Source organism: Clinocottus analis, unplaced genomic scaffold, assembly GCF_023055335.1.
Source record: "Clinocottus analis isolate CAN_PGR_092001 unplaced genomic scaffold, fCliAna1.0.p SCAF_4, whole genome shotgun sequence".
Taxonomy (NCBI): domain Eukaryota; kingdom Metazoa; phylum Chordata; class Actinopteri; order Perciformes; family Cottidae; genus Clinocottus; species Clinocottus analis.
Window position 1 is genome coordinate 20,947,097 of NW_027176153.1, and position 17,637 is coordinate 20,964,733.

The 17,637-nt window shown below is 42.9% G+C and overlaps 1 protein-coding gene across 9 annotated transcripts in view; it reads right to left on the bottom strand.

Annotated features, from left to right (window-relative positions):
• rap1gapa (RAP1 GTPase activating protein a) overlaps positions 1-14,805 on the bottom strand; it is a 44,091-nt gene extending 29,286 nt beyond the window's left edge. For 5 of the 9 annotated variants that reach the window (XM_068596829.1, XM_068596833.1, XM_068596838.1 and 2 more), the window contains exons 1-2: positions 14,651-14,804; positions 3,677-3,712 (exon numbers count right to left, since the gene is read on the bottom strand). In XM_068596829.1, the coding sequence (XP_068452930.1) occupies positions 3,677-3,712; positions 14,651-14,694 (80 nt within the window). In that variant the 5' untranslated portion in view covers positions 14,695-14,804. Of the gene's footprint in view, positions 1-2,400; positions 2,895-3,676; positions 3,713-14,650 lie in introns of those variants that run through there. The other 4 variants (XM_068596826.1, XM_068596836.1, XM_068596834.1 and 1 more) reach the window with 3 other exon arrangements.
• Positions 14,806-17,637: the final 2,832 nt, after the last annotated feature.

Consider the following 17,637-nt stretch of genomic DNA (forward strand, 5'->3'; position numbering starts at 1 on the left):
AATTTGTAATAAATAGCAAGGTCGTTTAGCAGAGTTAAAATAACTTGTTCTTGGAACGCCATTATCCACCGAGCAAGACAATGGATATTTGATCACTCTAAAATAAAAAAATGAAAAAATCTATGGCTCTGTCAAAACTTTCTTATGAGGAAAAGTCTGCAGGAAAAATTCATCATTAATATAATTTTCACCAATAGGACTACTGCATACTGCACCTTTAACCACTAGAGGGCAGAAACAGGGAAACCAAAACCTAGACAAGCATCAAACACTGCTGCACTCTCCTGCTCAAACCCAAACATCATCATCATCATCATCATCATCATTTGAAACGTATGAATACTTTGCTTTGAATAATAATTGATGTCTAAAATTATTTTCCTACAATGTAAGTTGATATCTGGTTCGAAACAAATCTGAGTCTGCACATATTGTTTGTTTCAAAAGTTAAACTGCTGAACACAAAGCTCCAAAATAAAAGTCCACTCTTGGAGGATGTGCGCTGGAGGTCTTAAGTATACACTTCTTACACTCAAGCTGCATGTTGGACCATGATGGGTTTGCAAACTTGCAATGTCAACAAAACGATCACCGACAGTTAAACCTTTTCGCCCCGCAGATGAATGTGAAGAAAGCGTCAAACTCTCCAAAGTAAAGCTCAAACAACCAAGAGAAGCAGCAACAATACACACTTTTCAGTGGACTTCCAAGTTGCTGCAGCAAGATATCAGGGACCAAGTGGCCAAGTTGATTTAAAGAAAGCAACGTGCCACAGTGATCCATCATGCTCCAGGGACAGAGAGGCGGAGTGCACTTTGTGCCTGGATAGTTGTACGTCTGTGTGTAGGAGCGGCAGAAAGAGAAAGGCTCTTATACAACGTCTCAGTTTAGGCTTTATCCACACTAGCCCTCCCCTCCCATTTCCGGCAATCAGGGGAGCTTAGCGAGACAGGATTACAACCAATTACAGGCTTCCCCTGAAGAGCGTGGGGGCGAGGCTGGAGGATCATCTGTTTATTGTGTGTGACCCGATGGAAGATGGCCATTTAGCATTTAAACAATTACAGGAGTCGAAGGATCAAAACCTAACAAGTCCTGGAGACGTCGCTCATCGTGGGGTTTGAGAACTTGTTATTTCTAATCAATACAAGAGTAGGCTACTGAAATAAGATGAAAAAGCGGACGGTTTATGGAAAACTTTGATTGCTCGACACCTACTTTAAAGTCCTTATATTTTAGTCCTTATATTTTGCCTTATAATGTATATATTGATTGATTTTAACCTCTTGTTGGTAAAGCGTGACATGGTTTTGCAGGACGGCCCCTCAGGCGCTCTCGTCTTTAAGTTGTTCCAAAGTGCTAAAACTGAGAGAGACTAGAACTATTCGGTGAGGCAGCTTTGAGTTTGTTTCAGCCTCAAAATCAGATGAAAGTGTTGATATCTTTAAACTTAAAACCCCATCGCTTTAGTCTTACTTATTATTAGAGCGTTTTATGGCCATTGTATATTTTATTGTATTCATGTCTTAAAATAAATGTTCCATCAATGGTCTAGCTAAATGTTGACTCAACTTTTTGGTTCTTTTTAATCATTTGTTACTGTCATTTACATAACACCTTGTGTTATTTTTAATATATAAACCAGCCTCTTCAAAGAGTTAGAGCAAGTTTGACAAACCGCAACTTTGTTTTATTCATGTCTTATTGAAAACATGTTAAATACATGACCGAGAGCACATGAAAGGCTTTTCCCCCCCATCTCAAAACAAACAGAACGTATGCTGGCCTTTTATATTAGATGTAATGTTTTAAGTTACAATAATCAGAACATCAGTCTCTCTCTTATGTGTCTTAAAGGTGCGCTGCAGGTACAAATACAAAGACTATGGATCTATTTTGAGTCCATTTATTTTGTGAAATCTCCTCCAACTCACATGCAACTCAGTATTGTATATTTTTATCTATTTTATCTAGATTTGATTTCCTCTTTTTTTCTCTTTTAATCTCTTCCGTTTGTTTCACCATCATTCATCATTTTAATGTATCGTGATTATCAGTCTGTCGCATAGTTTTCCTGTTTACATTTGTATTAAGCTTGTCAAGCACTTTTAAGTGCACCAATCTGTACAAAAGCTGCTATACAAATAAAGTTCTGTATGAATCAATCACACTTTGTGTCTGATTATATATACACATTATAGATAAGCCTGAGTACATTGCTGCCTTTTGTAAAGAACACACATGTTGGTTCCATTAATCATTTCTTGAATGTTTTGGGCATTTCGAAGAAATGCATGCATTAGGTAGGTACATTTAATTCCTATGTAGCATTAGATTGTAGAGTTACACAGTTATCATCAAAACTATATCGTCAGGCAGGTTTAAGAATTAAAAACTCACCAGAATTTTCTTGGCCTTCCAATTCGGAAAGGCGAGCACGGCATTTTGCTGGGTTGTGCCGTTACAGTTTGTGCTGTCGGAGGGTTTAACTGACTGCTCTGGTTTCCAGTCACATCCTGTTTAACATACAGAACCTGGAGGAAGAGCTGGACTCTGGCTCGCACAGTTATATTTGTATTTTTCTCTTTTGGTGGAGTGAAGAATCCTTTTTAAAAAAGCATCAAATCCAGTGCTTTTTGTTAGAAATCAGTCGGTCCTGCTGGGTATGATTTTGTAAAGAAATTCAAGTCCAATTAACGCAACGGGTAAGATCCTCCAAATTTATTCAGCAGTGTTTGTTGAAATCCTTCTTGCTTTGATGGAGCGCATGACTCTGACAGAGGAACAAGGCGGAGAGCAGCAAGTGCAACTCTGCTGAACTCTCTAACTGCATGTTGTTACACCTTCACACTGTCCTCTTCTTTCCCTTCCTGTCATGTCAACTTGTCAACTCACTTCCGTTGTCCTTCGTCCTTCCTCCTCCTCCTCCTTCTCCTCCTCCTCTTGCTCTTCACGCCTAAAATCCTTGTTTTAGATCCTCTTTTAGAGCATCCAGTGCACTCTCCTCTCCGTTTCTACCGTGCGGTGCAGCTGATCAGCTACAGTCTGACGCAGTGGCGGCCCCCCGATGGCCCAGACTGCGGTTCCTGCACACGAGTCCGGCCACTGCCGAGTAATGCAGGGCCTACAGCTGGAAAAAGAGAGATCCTCCTGTTTCTGTATTCCAGAGGGAAGGAGTGATGATACTGCGGCGAAAGGCACCGTTTCACCTGCTGCAGTCAGACAGAGAGGAGGGGTTGAGGGCCGGCTCGTGCCACCACACCTAAAGCTATCGGGGATGAAGTGATCTATCTGCAGTGGCAAGAGGCGTGCATGCTCAGCTCCCTGCCAGACTCCACGTGTCGCTCGCAGCAGCACTTCAGCCCTGCCAGCACTGCAGAGATAGCAGCAGGGACCGGGTATCCCCCCCCTGTCTGCTCGAACACTTTACTGGCTCGTTCGTCTTACTTTCGCTCGACTCGCTCGACCGATCCACACATTTTAAAACGTACGAGGCCTGTCCGCGTCAGCGATATTAAACACCAGTCCAGAGGACTTTGAAGAAGTGTAATCCAACGTGTTTGTTTGTCAAAATGTTTTAAAAAAAAGTTGCAGGAATAAGATAGACAATGATTTGTCATTGTTTCAATGTGCCGTCGTAACGTAATATATTTATGGACAAAGAGGAAAAACTCACCATAAGCTTCTGGCCTTGGCGAATGTCTTGTCAACTCTAAAGAAAAACACACAGAAAAACAACAGACAGTTGTTATAAATTATACCAGGTATAACAAATGTCATGACATTCTGGTTGTCTTTGTTTGTGGTAAATCTGTGTCCCAAAAAAAGTCAGCTGTACTTAAATTACACAAAGTTATACTTTCAATAAGTAAGAAAGACGTGAACAAATTAAAATACATTAGCACCAGATGGCATACAACTAAGTCCTACACTCACTGATCATTTCCATGCTCTTGCCAGCATGCATCTACATCTAAGTTTACCCAGACTCATTTAAATGTGGAAAGCACAGAAGGATAGTGTTCCATCCTTTCCACTTAGAAGTAGTCCACTGAACTGAGAGCGGTTGGTTATTCAGTGGTCCGGGTTATCCTGAAATAACTCCTGCCATCTGTTGAAGCAACATCTCCGAGGATGAAAGGATGATCACGAACTCTGTGTTTCTTGAAACAAGTTGGGTCTTGAAATCGCACTATGAGGCTCATGACTCAGTGTAGGTCAAGGATGAACTATCATCTGTCCTCATGTGGCTATATAAAACAGATTTGTGCCAAAATCAAACAATGACGCTGCAAACGGCTCAGGTTGGGATGCAGAGCACAGTTTCTGCCACTAGATGGCAGCGTGTGTGCAGGAGAAACATTATGTCTAACAGGTGTAATTCATAAAAATACATTAATCATGATATTTAAGTCCACAAGGCAGGACTTTTTAACAAGCTGACATACAAAAAAAAAGGAATAAATACTTTTTTCTTTGCTTCTAATTGCAAAACATCACTCTCATAGATAAACAACTTCTCTTGGGATGCAGCACTTGACTTCACTGGCAACAAAACAAAGTGGACATTTTATACTGATAACTCAGTGACTCATGGCTGTTGTGATAGCTGGTGGTGACAAAGGGAAAAGGGGATGTTTAGTATGTGTCTCAGGGCTCCTACAGCTGCCTCTAGAGCAACTAATGTAATGTTATATTGTATGAATACAACCCACAACTGTAGGTGTGTGGCAAGACATTAAACTTAATGTTTTCTGGTCCATTCAAAAAGAAAGCTGAGGATGAAAAATGCCGCTACCTACTCTTCTTAGCTGTGACATTTCTAACACTTGGACACTTGATGCAGATGAAAATAGGACACTGGAATAATAAAATGAGCGTACGTCACGCCAAAGACAAAAGTCCTATTTGCACAAGACAAATTTCACCCAAAAAGTTAAATGAGGCCTTCGAACGGCCTGTGACAGATTTGAGAAAGCATAATTATAGTCTGTCACAGGCTGACAGTGAAGAGATCATAAGAGAAAGTATGGTTTACAGGATGCATTCACCTCCAACAATAGACATTGAAAGCTGTCATGTAACAGCACAAGCACAGCTTCACAGTATAGCTGGCGGCGTCAGTCGTCCGCATTCTCCAGCCAAGACAGGAGGAAAACAGAGAGTGCTGTGGAAATATGTGGCTGCTGCGCGAACAAGGCTCACGGAGTAAAAGAAAGCTGCCCAGTCAATGGAAAGCAGTGCCAGTTATCCAACAATTGGGAACCATTTTGCAAAGATGTGGGGTTTGACACAAGAAAGAGCAGTGCACACAGTGAATGAAAGGAGCTAGACAATAATACAGACAATGAGGATTTGTTTATTGATGCAGTAACACACGGAAATGGCATTATTGATGCCTTTGCATGTGCAAATTGGTCCAAACAGAACTATCAGCTTTAAGTTAGACACAGCTAATGTCGCTCCCACACACACACACACGCCCAATCCATAACTATGGTGATGATCGACTCGTTGTCAGAGGCCAGTGCAACGTCAGATGGCGGTATGAGAACGCCCCAAACCCTAACCCTAAGAAATTGACCGAGGACAACAAGTCCACACTAACCTTTACTCTCAACAACCAGCGAGATAGTCGATGATGTCCTCAAATACGACAGAAAAAAAAGGATTACCTTGACAATAACCTCCGTGCCATGCTGCAGCGCTCCAGAGAGCGAGGACTTAAGCTTAACCCAGAGAAGATCACAATCTGTGCCAACGAGGTCAACTATTTTTGGGCACCATATCACCAAAGACGTAACCCAAGCGCGATCCGGCCAAGATTTTAGCCGAGAGAGACATGGAGCCACCCAAAGACAAAAGCTGAGCCAGAAACAATCCTTGGCATGGTGAACTCGTCTATGTGTCGAAGTTTTGCTCCCTACGCTCTCAACGCACTATGCGGCACCTGATGAAAGAGTAGCGTATTCATGTGGGATGCACAAAATGATGAAGCATTAAAACAAATTTAAGAGATAAGCCAGGTCCAGAACTAACATATTTTGACCCTCGCAAAGAGTTTAGGCGACGTCCTTATGCAAAAAACACTGACAAACAGCGTCTCCAGAGCTACAGAGCATGATACTTCAACTACAGAGGTACAATGTTACCGTAACCTCTATGGGTGGGAATCACCAGAGGTCTCACGATACATTGTCGTCATAATACTTGAGTGCCCGTACGATATTATCGCGATACATTGAGTATTGCGATATAATGGGATTTATTACATTTTTTTTCAACCGCAAATTGTGCCCAAATGAAAACTTTGTCAAACAAAATTGTCACCAAAACGTTTAGAATTGATTAAATAAAAGATTGACACTTGGCTTCCGTGTATCGATACAATATTGCCACGCAAATATCGCGATACTGTGCTGTATTGATTTTTTTCCCCCCACCCATAGTAACCTCCAGATGAGGCGAGGGCATTCCCGGTGCAGATACTCTCTCCAGGAAGTCAGTGTCTTAGATCAGAGCAGGGTTAGACCTGCAGGTACACACAGTATCCAGGCTCTTACCTGGCACACAGCGTGTGCTACTGAGACAGATGATCAAGTAAAGGATGCGCCCTCAGAGCATAGCCGAATACTGGAGCGATCAAGATTAATTTCCACAGATGAACGACATCATCCGCATCTTCAAATGGTGAGAAAAACGTTGGCAGAGATTTTGCCCTGAATACATGGAGGTCGCATTGCCGAGAAAAGTGCACCCAGCGAGCCCGTGAAATCCTTTTTTTGGCGAAGAATGAACGTGCAGATTGAGAAGATGGTTGGAAAGCGCCCCACCGGTTTTGAACACATGCCTTTGAACGATAAGGAGCTCGTGATAAGCAAGACAGGCCATCGCTAGCAGTCGCCGCTGAACTGTTCAACTGTAACGACGAGAACTATTACAGCAGGTATTTGGAGCTTGACAAGCTACATAGCACAACTGGCCTTCGCCAGGCACGGCATACCAGAGACTACCGTCTGTGATAACGGCCTTCAGTCAGTACAAATGAAGATAATTGAAATCTCTGCCAGCACATGGGAGTTTACCCAAATAAGCCCGAGCAATAATCTCCCTGAGAAATCTGTGCAGATTGCCAGGTCGCCGATAGGAAAAAGCCAAAGCTGATCATCTCGACCCCTCCGAGTCTCTTGTGTATTGTAACACTCTAGTTGACAGCTTCAGATCAGCAACCCCAGCTGCTCAGGAGCCGCCGCTTTCCCCTCAATCCGGCTCAGCACCCACCGGCAGCGTCGACCCCCAGAAGCGGTCAGCCACGGAGATGCCGCGAGGGTCCGCCAACGACGGCGTCAGAAACAAATACTACGACAGAACCAGCTAAACCCGACGTCATTGCTGCGTGACGGACGGAGCGTCCGATTCCAGGATCACGGACACTGGAAACCAGCAGTTGCCTTCCAGCCAGCTGATACTGAACACAAACGCACAAACGCACAGCTGAGGGGCAAAGAGTACATCACAGACACCAGCTGTGATCACAGCAGACAGCATGCAGCACAAGGCACAACACTGGATATCCTATATACACACACACAAACCAAAGAAGTGCAAAAAAACATTTGGGGTTTTCTGCATATATATGTATCAACCTGTCAACTTTTGTTTCGAGAAATTCTCAAAAAGATAAATGAAAGCTAAACGCGTCCTCCTCCTCAGAAAAGTGTAAGTGAGAGGAAACAGGCCCTGTGGGGTTTGTTTGTTCACTGTGGAGTCACGGATCAGCAGACCGGTGTTGGTACAGTAGGACGTCGCCCGATTCCCCTTCGTGCAGAAGATCGCTCGTCATTTTCAACCCCAGGTCTCCACGTGACACGTCCACTGACATTGAAATGGATTTTATGGCGCTGTTCTCACTCAAATCTACCAGCAGTGTTGATTTCACTTAGCCTGACAGACACGTGGGTGTGTGCGTGTGCAGATAAATCAGACCTCCATCTTAAGTGGAATGCATAGTGGTCCTTGGTAGAAAGCCATAACACTTATGGGCTGTCGGCTCTGCTTCTTGAAGTGAAGAGGAAAGTTGTTTTCATGTGAACCGCATCACTAGGAATAACATTTGCTCAACCTCATCCTGTGCTCCTCACCCTCGTCTCAGGTTTCATGGCATTCCCATTAAAATGAAATCAACCAGGGTGTGTGTGGAGATTATTGGATAAAGGCTCCAAACTGAAATACCAAAGCCAAGACAGGAAATTTCCCATATTACGTACAGATTGTGATACCCAAGCGCTGAGACCTCAACATACTGAGGAAGATGAAGATGAATTTGTCCAAGATTTTGAAATGAAGAGACTCTCTAAACTGCTCAAACATGCCTCCACTCAAATATTGTACAACAAGCAACAGAAGGGCTACGTAAGCTGTCTGATGGCAGAGGATGAAGCTCAGTTAGGAAGACTGTACTCTCGTGTGCTTTGGCTTGTAGTTTGTGTCTCATACATCTGCCAGTCCCTCCTCACGCATGCTCACTCATCCTTTGCTTGCCGTCATGGTTCTGGGTCTGTCAATCACGATATCAGCCGTTTAGATCCGCCGGGATCCAATAGCACAACGAAGCAATTACATCGTTAGCCTATCATCTTGCCGCCGTCTCTTTTTTTAAATAGGATTGTCTCTATCTGGAGTACGTTCATGCTGCCGTGACGCAGCCCTCCACCTCTCCATCGACACCCAATCATCGCAAATTCATCAACTCATCATTCAATCAGCATCATCAGCCTCCACCACAGTGTCTGGAGTCCACTGGGGGGGAGATTTATCTTGCTGCTGCTCAGGTCAGACGTCTACAATTATCTTCATTTTATCCGACTCTCCAGATTAAAATAAGGTTGATTTCAGATAGGAGACAAGAAAACTACATCGGTACCTGTAGATTTAACAATTTATCTGGACTTTGTGAGGAAGTAAAGACTTTGTACATCCCATAATAATTATAATGATTAGCCTATTATTTTTTCACTCAAAAGAGCCGCTGAATAAATCTGTCTTGTTTCCGACAATTATTGAAAAACCAGTCAAAACTGAACTTTACTTATCCGGATGGGAATTACAACTCAGGATGTGGTGGCTGAATACCAAAGACATGTTTCTCATGCTTCTTCAACGCTCTTGTAGGTAACAACCACAAGCTGCTTTCCTATGGAAACAAACATCAGCGGGGGGATGGGAAGGCTCAAGGTCGGAGCCCAAGACACCCTCGGACATCACGGTGTCAGCTCGTCCATGCAACTTAATCTGACTTTAAGCGCAACTCCCAATGTCCTAATTTCTTCCCTGCTTTTAAACTTTTAAACATTTTTTCCTTCACTTCAGGAATTAGCTGAGGCCCGCGGCGTACATCAAGTCAGCTAACGCTGCTCGCGGCAAGTAGGTCACCAGACGGAGTTGAGGAGTCAGCCCGGAGGAAATCCAGCTTAAAGCGAACACGTTTGTTGTTCTGCTTCACTTAAACATTCTTGCAGCGTTAATTCTATATCTGATGAAGCACTTCACCGAAAAACATCACGAACCAAATTATCTACGAGGGTCTGGGACGATACCTGAACAATCACGACAGCTTTCAGTTTGCAGACGCTCGCTGTGTGTTAAGCTTTTGTCTGACTGTAAAGACGCTTGAAGTAATAACCCTTTGACATTAATATTCATCAAGAATATACATGAGTATAAGCTCATTGCTGTGAGTACACATACTATTACATAAGTCGGAGAGACATTTTAGTATTAAACTGATGTTGTGAAACTAAGAACATGATCCCAGTGAACCCGGCTTTCACAGAAATTATTCTTCTTTCCGACGTCAACAACACATTGTGGGGGAGTCATGATTAGTGCTTCAGCAAAAGCTCAGAACATGCCGACTAATGACAAGTTTTCGGCATTATACGGGTAAAAAAGTCACTTGGATAGCCGTGGGGGTCCTTTTTGGTATGAAGGGATGTTTTTAGATTCTCTATTAGGTATTATTGTGCAAAGCAAAATATATTTTTTTCTTATTCTTTCACAATCAGGACATAATATATTCATGAGAGCACTTTACAGTAAAGCTGCCATCCTTATGAAGGCATCCACATTGTGAGTTGAAATCATTAACCCAACCAACCTTCCCCCAACCTTGCTCTTAATCAATAAACACAACAAATTCAGTAAAGTGGGCAATGAGTACTAGCCAATCAGATTAGGGCAGGTCTTTGCAGAACGCCGGTGTGGATAAAAATCAATGGAACTACCATAAATCATTTAATCGGTTAAGCTACCGCGCGTCTCCATTAGCCTAAGGTCAGCGACCTCTGACACAGAGAGTTCCCACTGCCGCTGCTCTTTAGGCAGATAAATGCTGCCGTGTTCACGGTCACAATGTTAGCATGCTAATGTTTTGTAGCTATGATGTACGCGGGGGACGATGCCGACTGACATTGAGCGAAGGCAGGAAACACTCTGGACAGGTCACCGGTTTATCGCAGGGCACGTATAGAGACAGACAACCATAAACATCCACAGTTAGAGTCTCCGCAAGTCTTTGGACTATGGGAGGAAGCCACGGAGTGAGCCGCAGAACACGGGAGGGAACGCACGCCACCACGGGGAGAACGTGCAAACTCCACACAGAAGGACCGCCCCAGACCGGGAACCGAACGCCCGGCTCCTCTTGCAGAGTACTAAAAGTGTATTCATTGAGAAAGTTGTCCCGTCTTTCCCAACTAAAGAGAGAAACCACGGGCTGCCATCGAGCAGTTTTCCAAGAATGGTTGAGCCCACCATGAATTGACAGCGCTAGTCACGACACTACCGCGCAGGCCGGGATGTTTGGGCAGATTTTTGATGGGAATCCATCTAAAAAGTTGTGTAGACATTTTTGTCTGGATCAAAGCGGTGGACCAACCGGCATCTAGAAACAAGACAGGTGGAGATCAGGATAAATACAGCATGTGAGTTTATTCAGTCTACTTTGAATGAGGCATTTCACAAATTCACACCTTCGGCAAACACAAATTCTAGTACCAGACCGAGCCATTATACTTCAGGATAGGAACTGGATACTGTCAGAAAAATAGAAACACAGAGACACAAGAGGCCTGGCTTGAATGCTGAACAATTTATTTATACATAACACTGAGGGCAGGAACAAGAAACATTGTCAAACACCACATGACCAGATCTAGACTGGATACTGTATCTTGGCCCAGCGTACTGAATGTGTCCATTGACAGAGAAATGAGCGTAAAGTGGTTCAATGTGCTCATTTAGCTCCAGTACAGTAGGATACAGTGTATGTGAAACACACACACACACACACATGCTGGTACCACTGCTATGCTTACTGCGAGTAGGCACTGTGATATCTATCTATCTATCCATCCATCTATCACATCAACTAAACATCACATGTTTTCTGTTGTCATGAGTAGCTTTCCTTTATTCTGTGATGTCATGTCACTCAGTCCCAGATAGTTTTATTTAATCAGTTTAGTAACATTTTAATTTAATGCTAAAGTCTGGATCCTAAGAAAACAAGTGTTATACATCAAGATATGGCAATAATGTTGATAATTTTTTTCTGAAGAGAGAATAGAATGAAAAAAGATGCCTGCACGGCATGTTTAATGTAATTTTGCACGTCATATAATGTGCGTTTTGAGATTTACGTGTGTCATTTAACTCTGTTCTCATTCCCAACTCATCTTATTCCTAACAGTCAGTTTTAAACATCTTGTGAATGTTTTAGTTAATACAAGGTTGTCACGGATCATTTTTTTGTGCCATTTTAAACCAGTTTTTGGTCTTGTGTTGGTGTTATTTTGTTAAGTGTTAACTGTGTCAACACGGGCACAGCGTTGCAGTAAAATTGTCTGGCGTGACTGCAGAGTTATTACCAGTTTGGAGCAGGCCAATCTGAAAGCATTGAGGCACTTTGGGACTTCCAAAATTCAAGACTATAATATAAATGTTTCCATTCTTATCAGATCAAAAATAATTTAACAATTGGTTGCGCTGTGAGCATTAGATAATTAACTGCAGCTCACCCAGTGCCTTCCCCACCCCATTCTTCTCTGTGGTTGGCTTGCCATTGTGAATATGAATGTGAATGTCAAAGTAAATATCCAAGGTGGACTAACAGGGGAGGCGATGAAGAGCCCTCTGGTTGCTCTACATCCCCTGTTTGTTTTACCACTGCCCTTGGTGGGGTACTTGAGTGGCCTCCTGTTCTCAAGTAGCCCTGCCTTGAGGTCTAATCATCTTTTGTCATGCAAACATTTGCTTCTGTCAAACAAAAATACTCTCTCTCTGTTGTCTCCCTGTTGTCCGTGGTATAATGTTTAACACAATAAGCCTTAGACACTAGATTATTAACAAACTAAATGGAGATAGAAGCCTCTTGTGTTGTCCAACAGCACTGAACAAAGGTTTTCATCAAAGAAAAACATGAACATTTTTTTGCCTGCTTGTTGGAGCCACAAACCGGTGAGATAAATCTCAAACATGTTCACAAAACGCTATCATGAATCGGTTTAACACTGGGAAACACGCTGAAGTGTCTGTTGTCAACTGAAGAAATGACATTCCTAACTCAGCTGACAAGAGGACGTGGATTACAATTCAGGCCCGCTCAGATTTAAAAAAAACAATGCAAGTCTTTCCACTCGGTTGGTTTTGAACAGGAGGGACAATGTTTCCATGTTGCACTAACGCAGGCTACAGGTCTGTGTTCATGTCATGATATGTTAGTTGATAAGGAAACACTGTGAGCTACAGAGCTGAATACAGACAAACGTATACATCCTGTATAGTAGCTACAGGGCACCTTGTGGGACATAGAGGCATTTAGGAGCAGATCCAAAGGATACGAAAATAAAAAAGGATATGAAACCTCAGTGCTGCATCGTGGTCACACTTAAATTAGAAGCAGTTTGACTGCCAAAATACAGTCATCATCTAAAAAGACATGCGATACAAATTCTTAAAAAAGGACAGGGATATAACCTACCCAAAGTAAAAGCCTGACACTCAAATTAAGTGGCAGCTCCTTTAATTTTTTAATGCCAAAATTATAGAGCATGCTGCGTCAGAGAAAGACAGAGAACAGAGGGGCTGCGTTTCCTTCAGTGAATACCAATGGGATGCAGGGGGCAGAGTGTATTACAGACCACTCACTGATGTCAGCAATCAGACTGACCTATCGAAATGCCAAGTCATCCAAGGCCACATCGCCTTACAGAAAACGGAAAAGAAAGTTTTTGCCTTTAAATATACGCCGTGCACCGGCTAAAAGGACTCTCTGGAGTACACATGCAAATGATCAATTAGAAGTGTGGCAATTGAAATGCCACGACGGGGCGTCCACGCCATTAAATGCCCCGTCGTGGCATTTCAATTGGCCGGACGACGAATGACAGAATGGATGGAAGTTATGGGACCTTTGAGCTGGCGTTACTTGAATTTATCTGGCCATTGGGAAGACACAAAGGTGAGATTTACGCTTGATCAGGAGTGATTTCAAGTAGTTCTGCCTTTTTACAAGATAAAAGACTTTGCAAGGATGAGGACTAACTGGTTGATTTGGCAAATTTAAGTCGGGTTAACTGCCCCACCAGAAACGTTGAGGAGAAGACAATACCCTGAGCTTTTCTATGGAACCATTTGGGGCTTCCCTACCACACAGAGAAGGTTAATAGTTATCATACCAAGGAAAAGCATCCGCCTTAAGCAGAAACACAGACATTTTCTATGACTTGATGGAACAAAAATTTTCCAGGCGGACGTCTCGTCGCTCAACACATCAGTCGATAACAGCTTGAACTCATTGACCCTCAACTAGCAGAAGACAACGATTTGCAGGCGTATCAATTAAAAACGGTATATTTTCCACATTATTAGTCTCCAAATGTGTGGTTCTTACCTTGAAACTATCAGAATGCATTACCAAACAAGCGACACGTGCACCGGCAAGTCTGCAAGCGATTTCCTTCAATGCCCTTAATGCATTTGTATTAATGTCTCTTAGAGGCCACCTTCAACACAAGCTTACACAATAATATAGATGTACACAAATCTTATCCTTGACGAGAGGCGGTCAGGTATTCAGTTGCACACCTGTTCACCTTGAGACCATTAAAAAGCTCTCTGCTGACTGTGCGTCTGCTGTCCAGTATCATGTAAAGTCTGAAGTGGGCATCTCACAAACACTGGGCACATAAGTGCCGACTCACAACATACAATTCACATCCATCCTACCTTCAGCTCTGTTGGGCTTTCACTTTCCTCTCTAATGTTTATGCCTTTCACATCTGATGCCATTCCTACACAGAATATATATATGCAACTTCAAAACAGAAACAGCTGTTATTAGGTCCAACCTATGAAAGAAACCACAAAACTGACAACTGAGATCTTTCAGACCAAAGCTGATATCATAAATAGAATGACATTCAAGAGCAAATGGACCACAAATACCTAGACACTGAATCTGCACAGTCATCAAATGAAGAGACAGAAACACAATGACACGCACACACACACTTACACTCACACAAAGGAGAACTGTGTTTTGTGGAGAGGGTTCAGTTGTTCTGCAAATTATCAGGATATTCATTCTTACCCTCCATAGGCTCCAAAAGTGAAACTCCTCTTCCTCTGCGACATGCCGGCAAACGGATAGCAGCCAGTCAGTTAACTCACTGCCGAATGGAGCCAGCACTTGTGTCACTTACGCTGACTGAGCATTTGCGTGCATGCGTGTGTGTGTGTGTGTGTGTGTTTGTATGCTTTGCCTGCCGTCTGAGTTCCACTCCCGCAGCGTCGGCTAACGTGCCCTGCCTCTTCCTCGCACACACGCCTCCTTCACAGGCAAGGGGGGAGAAGAGGATGGGAGAGAGGAAGGGGAGGGGGTTGCTGCTGACCATGCCAGTCTCCCAGGGAACCAGTGTGTAGTGGTATGTAGGGGCTATGTCTTCTCTCTCATGCATCAAGATCACAGGGAACACAGTGGCAGGTACTTATTTGTTTTGTTTTCTTTAAACAGCTACAGGCAACACAAAGAGGAGAGTTCTTGGCATTGTGGGAGATTGCTAAACAACAAGTCTTGCAACACTCCCTCTCTTTGATACTGGAAGACAGCTGGTTAAACAGGGTGTAGACAAACGAATCATTCCTCACAAATGCCCTCATCATGAAGCCTTGCCCCAGCTCCACTCCCGCATACTGCAGGTGATAATGACCTCTGTGAACGAGTTTATAATTTGTAAAACCATCACTGCTGGTATGCACACACACGTGGAGTACAAGGAGGACGGAGTTGTCGTAGCTTTAGTAATATAACATTGACTAAACGGAGGAAATGCCTGTACACAGAGAGTATCCTTCAGAGCAGGCTGTTGAATTTGATAAACAACATGAGGGCAGCATGAATTATTGAATAAAGAAGGGTCGTAGTCTATCGCATCAGCCAGTTATGTAAAAGACATTTTACTCTCGCAGGGGAAGGAATATGTCGGATGAAACCGACTCGGTGTTGAGCAGAGTCAGCCGTGTCTGATGGTAAAAGCAAAGTTTTTAGGTGACAACAACAGTTAGTTTGACCCTGAAATCACAAACAAATAAAACCTCACCAGTCCAGGACGTTAATATCCCTGAGGACCAATGATGTCTTCAACCCATTAAAACAACAATGCATTGGTTGTAACTGAGCACTTAATTAATCAATGCACCCACCAAACAAACATGCTGATAAAGAATTACATCATCTCCCCACAATTACATCATCGCTTTTCCTCTGAGACAGCAATTTTCTGAAAATATTTCAACACAGCATCATCGTAGCTCACTTTATCTCTTGGCCAAGAGGATCTGATCAGACAGATCTTTGGCTGAAAGAGGCTTCATCTATCGCGGCGATTATTGATTTTACATTCCTGATGATTCATGCAAAAGAGGTCCACCATATCTATTATTATTATTATTATTATTATTATTAATAATAATATTATTAATGTTATTATTATTGTATGGATTGCCATGAAGTAGAGTACAGACATTCATGGTTTCCAGAGGATGAAGCCAACTGAATTCGGCAATCCCTGACTTTTCCTCTAACAACACCATGAGGTGGACATTGTTACTATGGGCTATTGCCACCACAATCGGTACACACACACACACACACACGCACACACACGCACACGCACACGCACACGCCTTCCACAGAATCAATTTTGATATTTTTGATAACACCTTAAACTATCGTTACATCAAAATGTTGATTTATACAGCCTCTGCTGCGCTTTGTGTTTGGTGCTAACAAGCTAACGTTAGCGTGCTAACAAGCTAACGTTAGCGTGCTAACACGGTTAGCTAAGATGGGGACACGACTCGTAATACTAAACATCAACACTGAGAGCTAACCAAACAGCCTCACAGAGCTGCTAGCACAGCTGTGGACTCTAGTTTGCTGATCTTACTCAAGCGTTATCTATTTTATTACTTTATTTAACAGTGACAATACTTGTGGAAGGAAAAATTTTATTAAGATGGTGTTAGCCGTCCTATGTTGTGCCCGACCAAATGTAACAGAATAATAGAATAAAACATATCTTAACAAAATTCACATATAGGACGTTTTAAATGGGTTAGGTATAGCTTGAATCTGAAAGATTGTACAGTTCACATCCATCTATAAATAATGCTACATATCATATGGTTGTTATCTAGAATCCATACTCAATAAGTACAACCAAATGCAAGAAAACGAGTTAAGAATTTTTAAATTACATTTCAAGTTGCCACTTAAGAGGTATTTGTGACCGTTTTAAAAAGATAAATAGTTTATTTCTTATCCAACGCTATTCACTTGATTTCTGCGAACAACCATTTGTTCTGTGCGTCGTTGCCACCGCCACTCTCCAACTTTAAGTACCACTCTATTGATTGGCGCTTCAGTCGCGGTGCTACCTTCACAGTCCTGTCTGCTTTCCTGACAATTCAATTAACTAAAGCAGCTGTGGCGTGCGAGGCATCAGAATGGGTGCAGCCCAGACAGACAGAGGCCTTTAATCACATCACGTCAGGAACAAAAGCTCAGTCCTCGCAGCTCTGCCTCCTTTTTTTTTGTCTTAAAAGGAAGTGGACGGGCAGGAAGACCCTCAAGAGGACAAAAGAAGTGAAGATCCCCCACCCCGATACCCACGTCATCAGTCTCACAGACACTACCGATACTGCAACGCCACAGAAACACCGACCCAGATAAAAACAAAAAACACACAACACTGCTTTGCCATGAATCAACACTGATACACAAGATAATATCTAGAGGTGTAAACTGATGTGGGACGTCTCCGCCCACTTGAATCTGAATGGCAAGCTAATGTCCCCTGAACTCAATCCTGTACTGCCAGTGTGGAAAAGGGGCAGCAGTGAGTCGGTGTGCGATATCCAAGGAGTGAGGAGAGGACACAGCCGAGGCAAAGTGCATTCATTCACCCTCAGCTCGGCTTTCACGGGGCAGGAAATTTGCTCCTGTGGAATAAATGAGTCTAAAGAGAAGCGGACGCTGATTAAACAGGCGACGTGTGCAAAAGGCCTTTGTGAAGG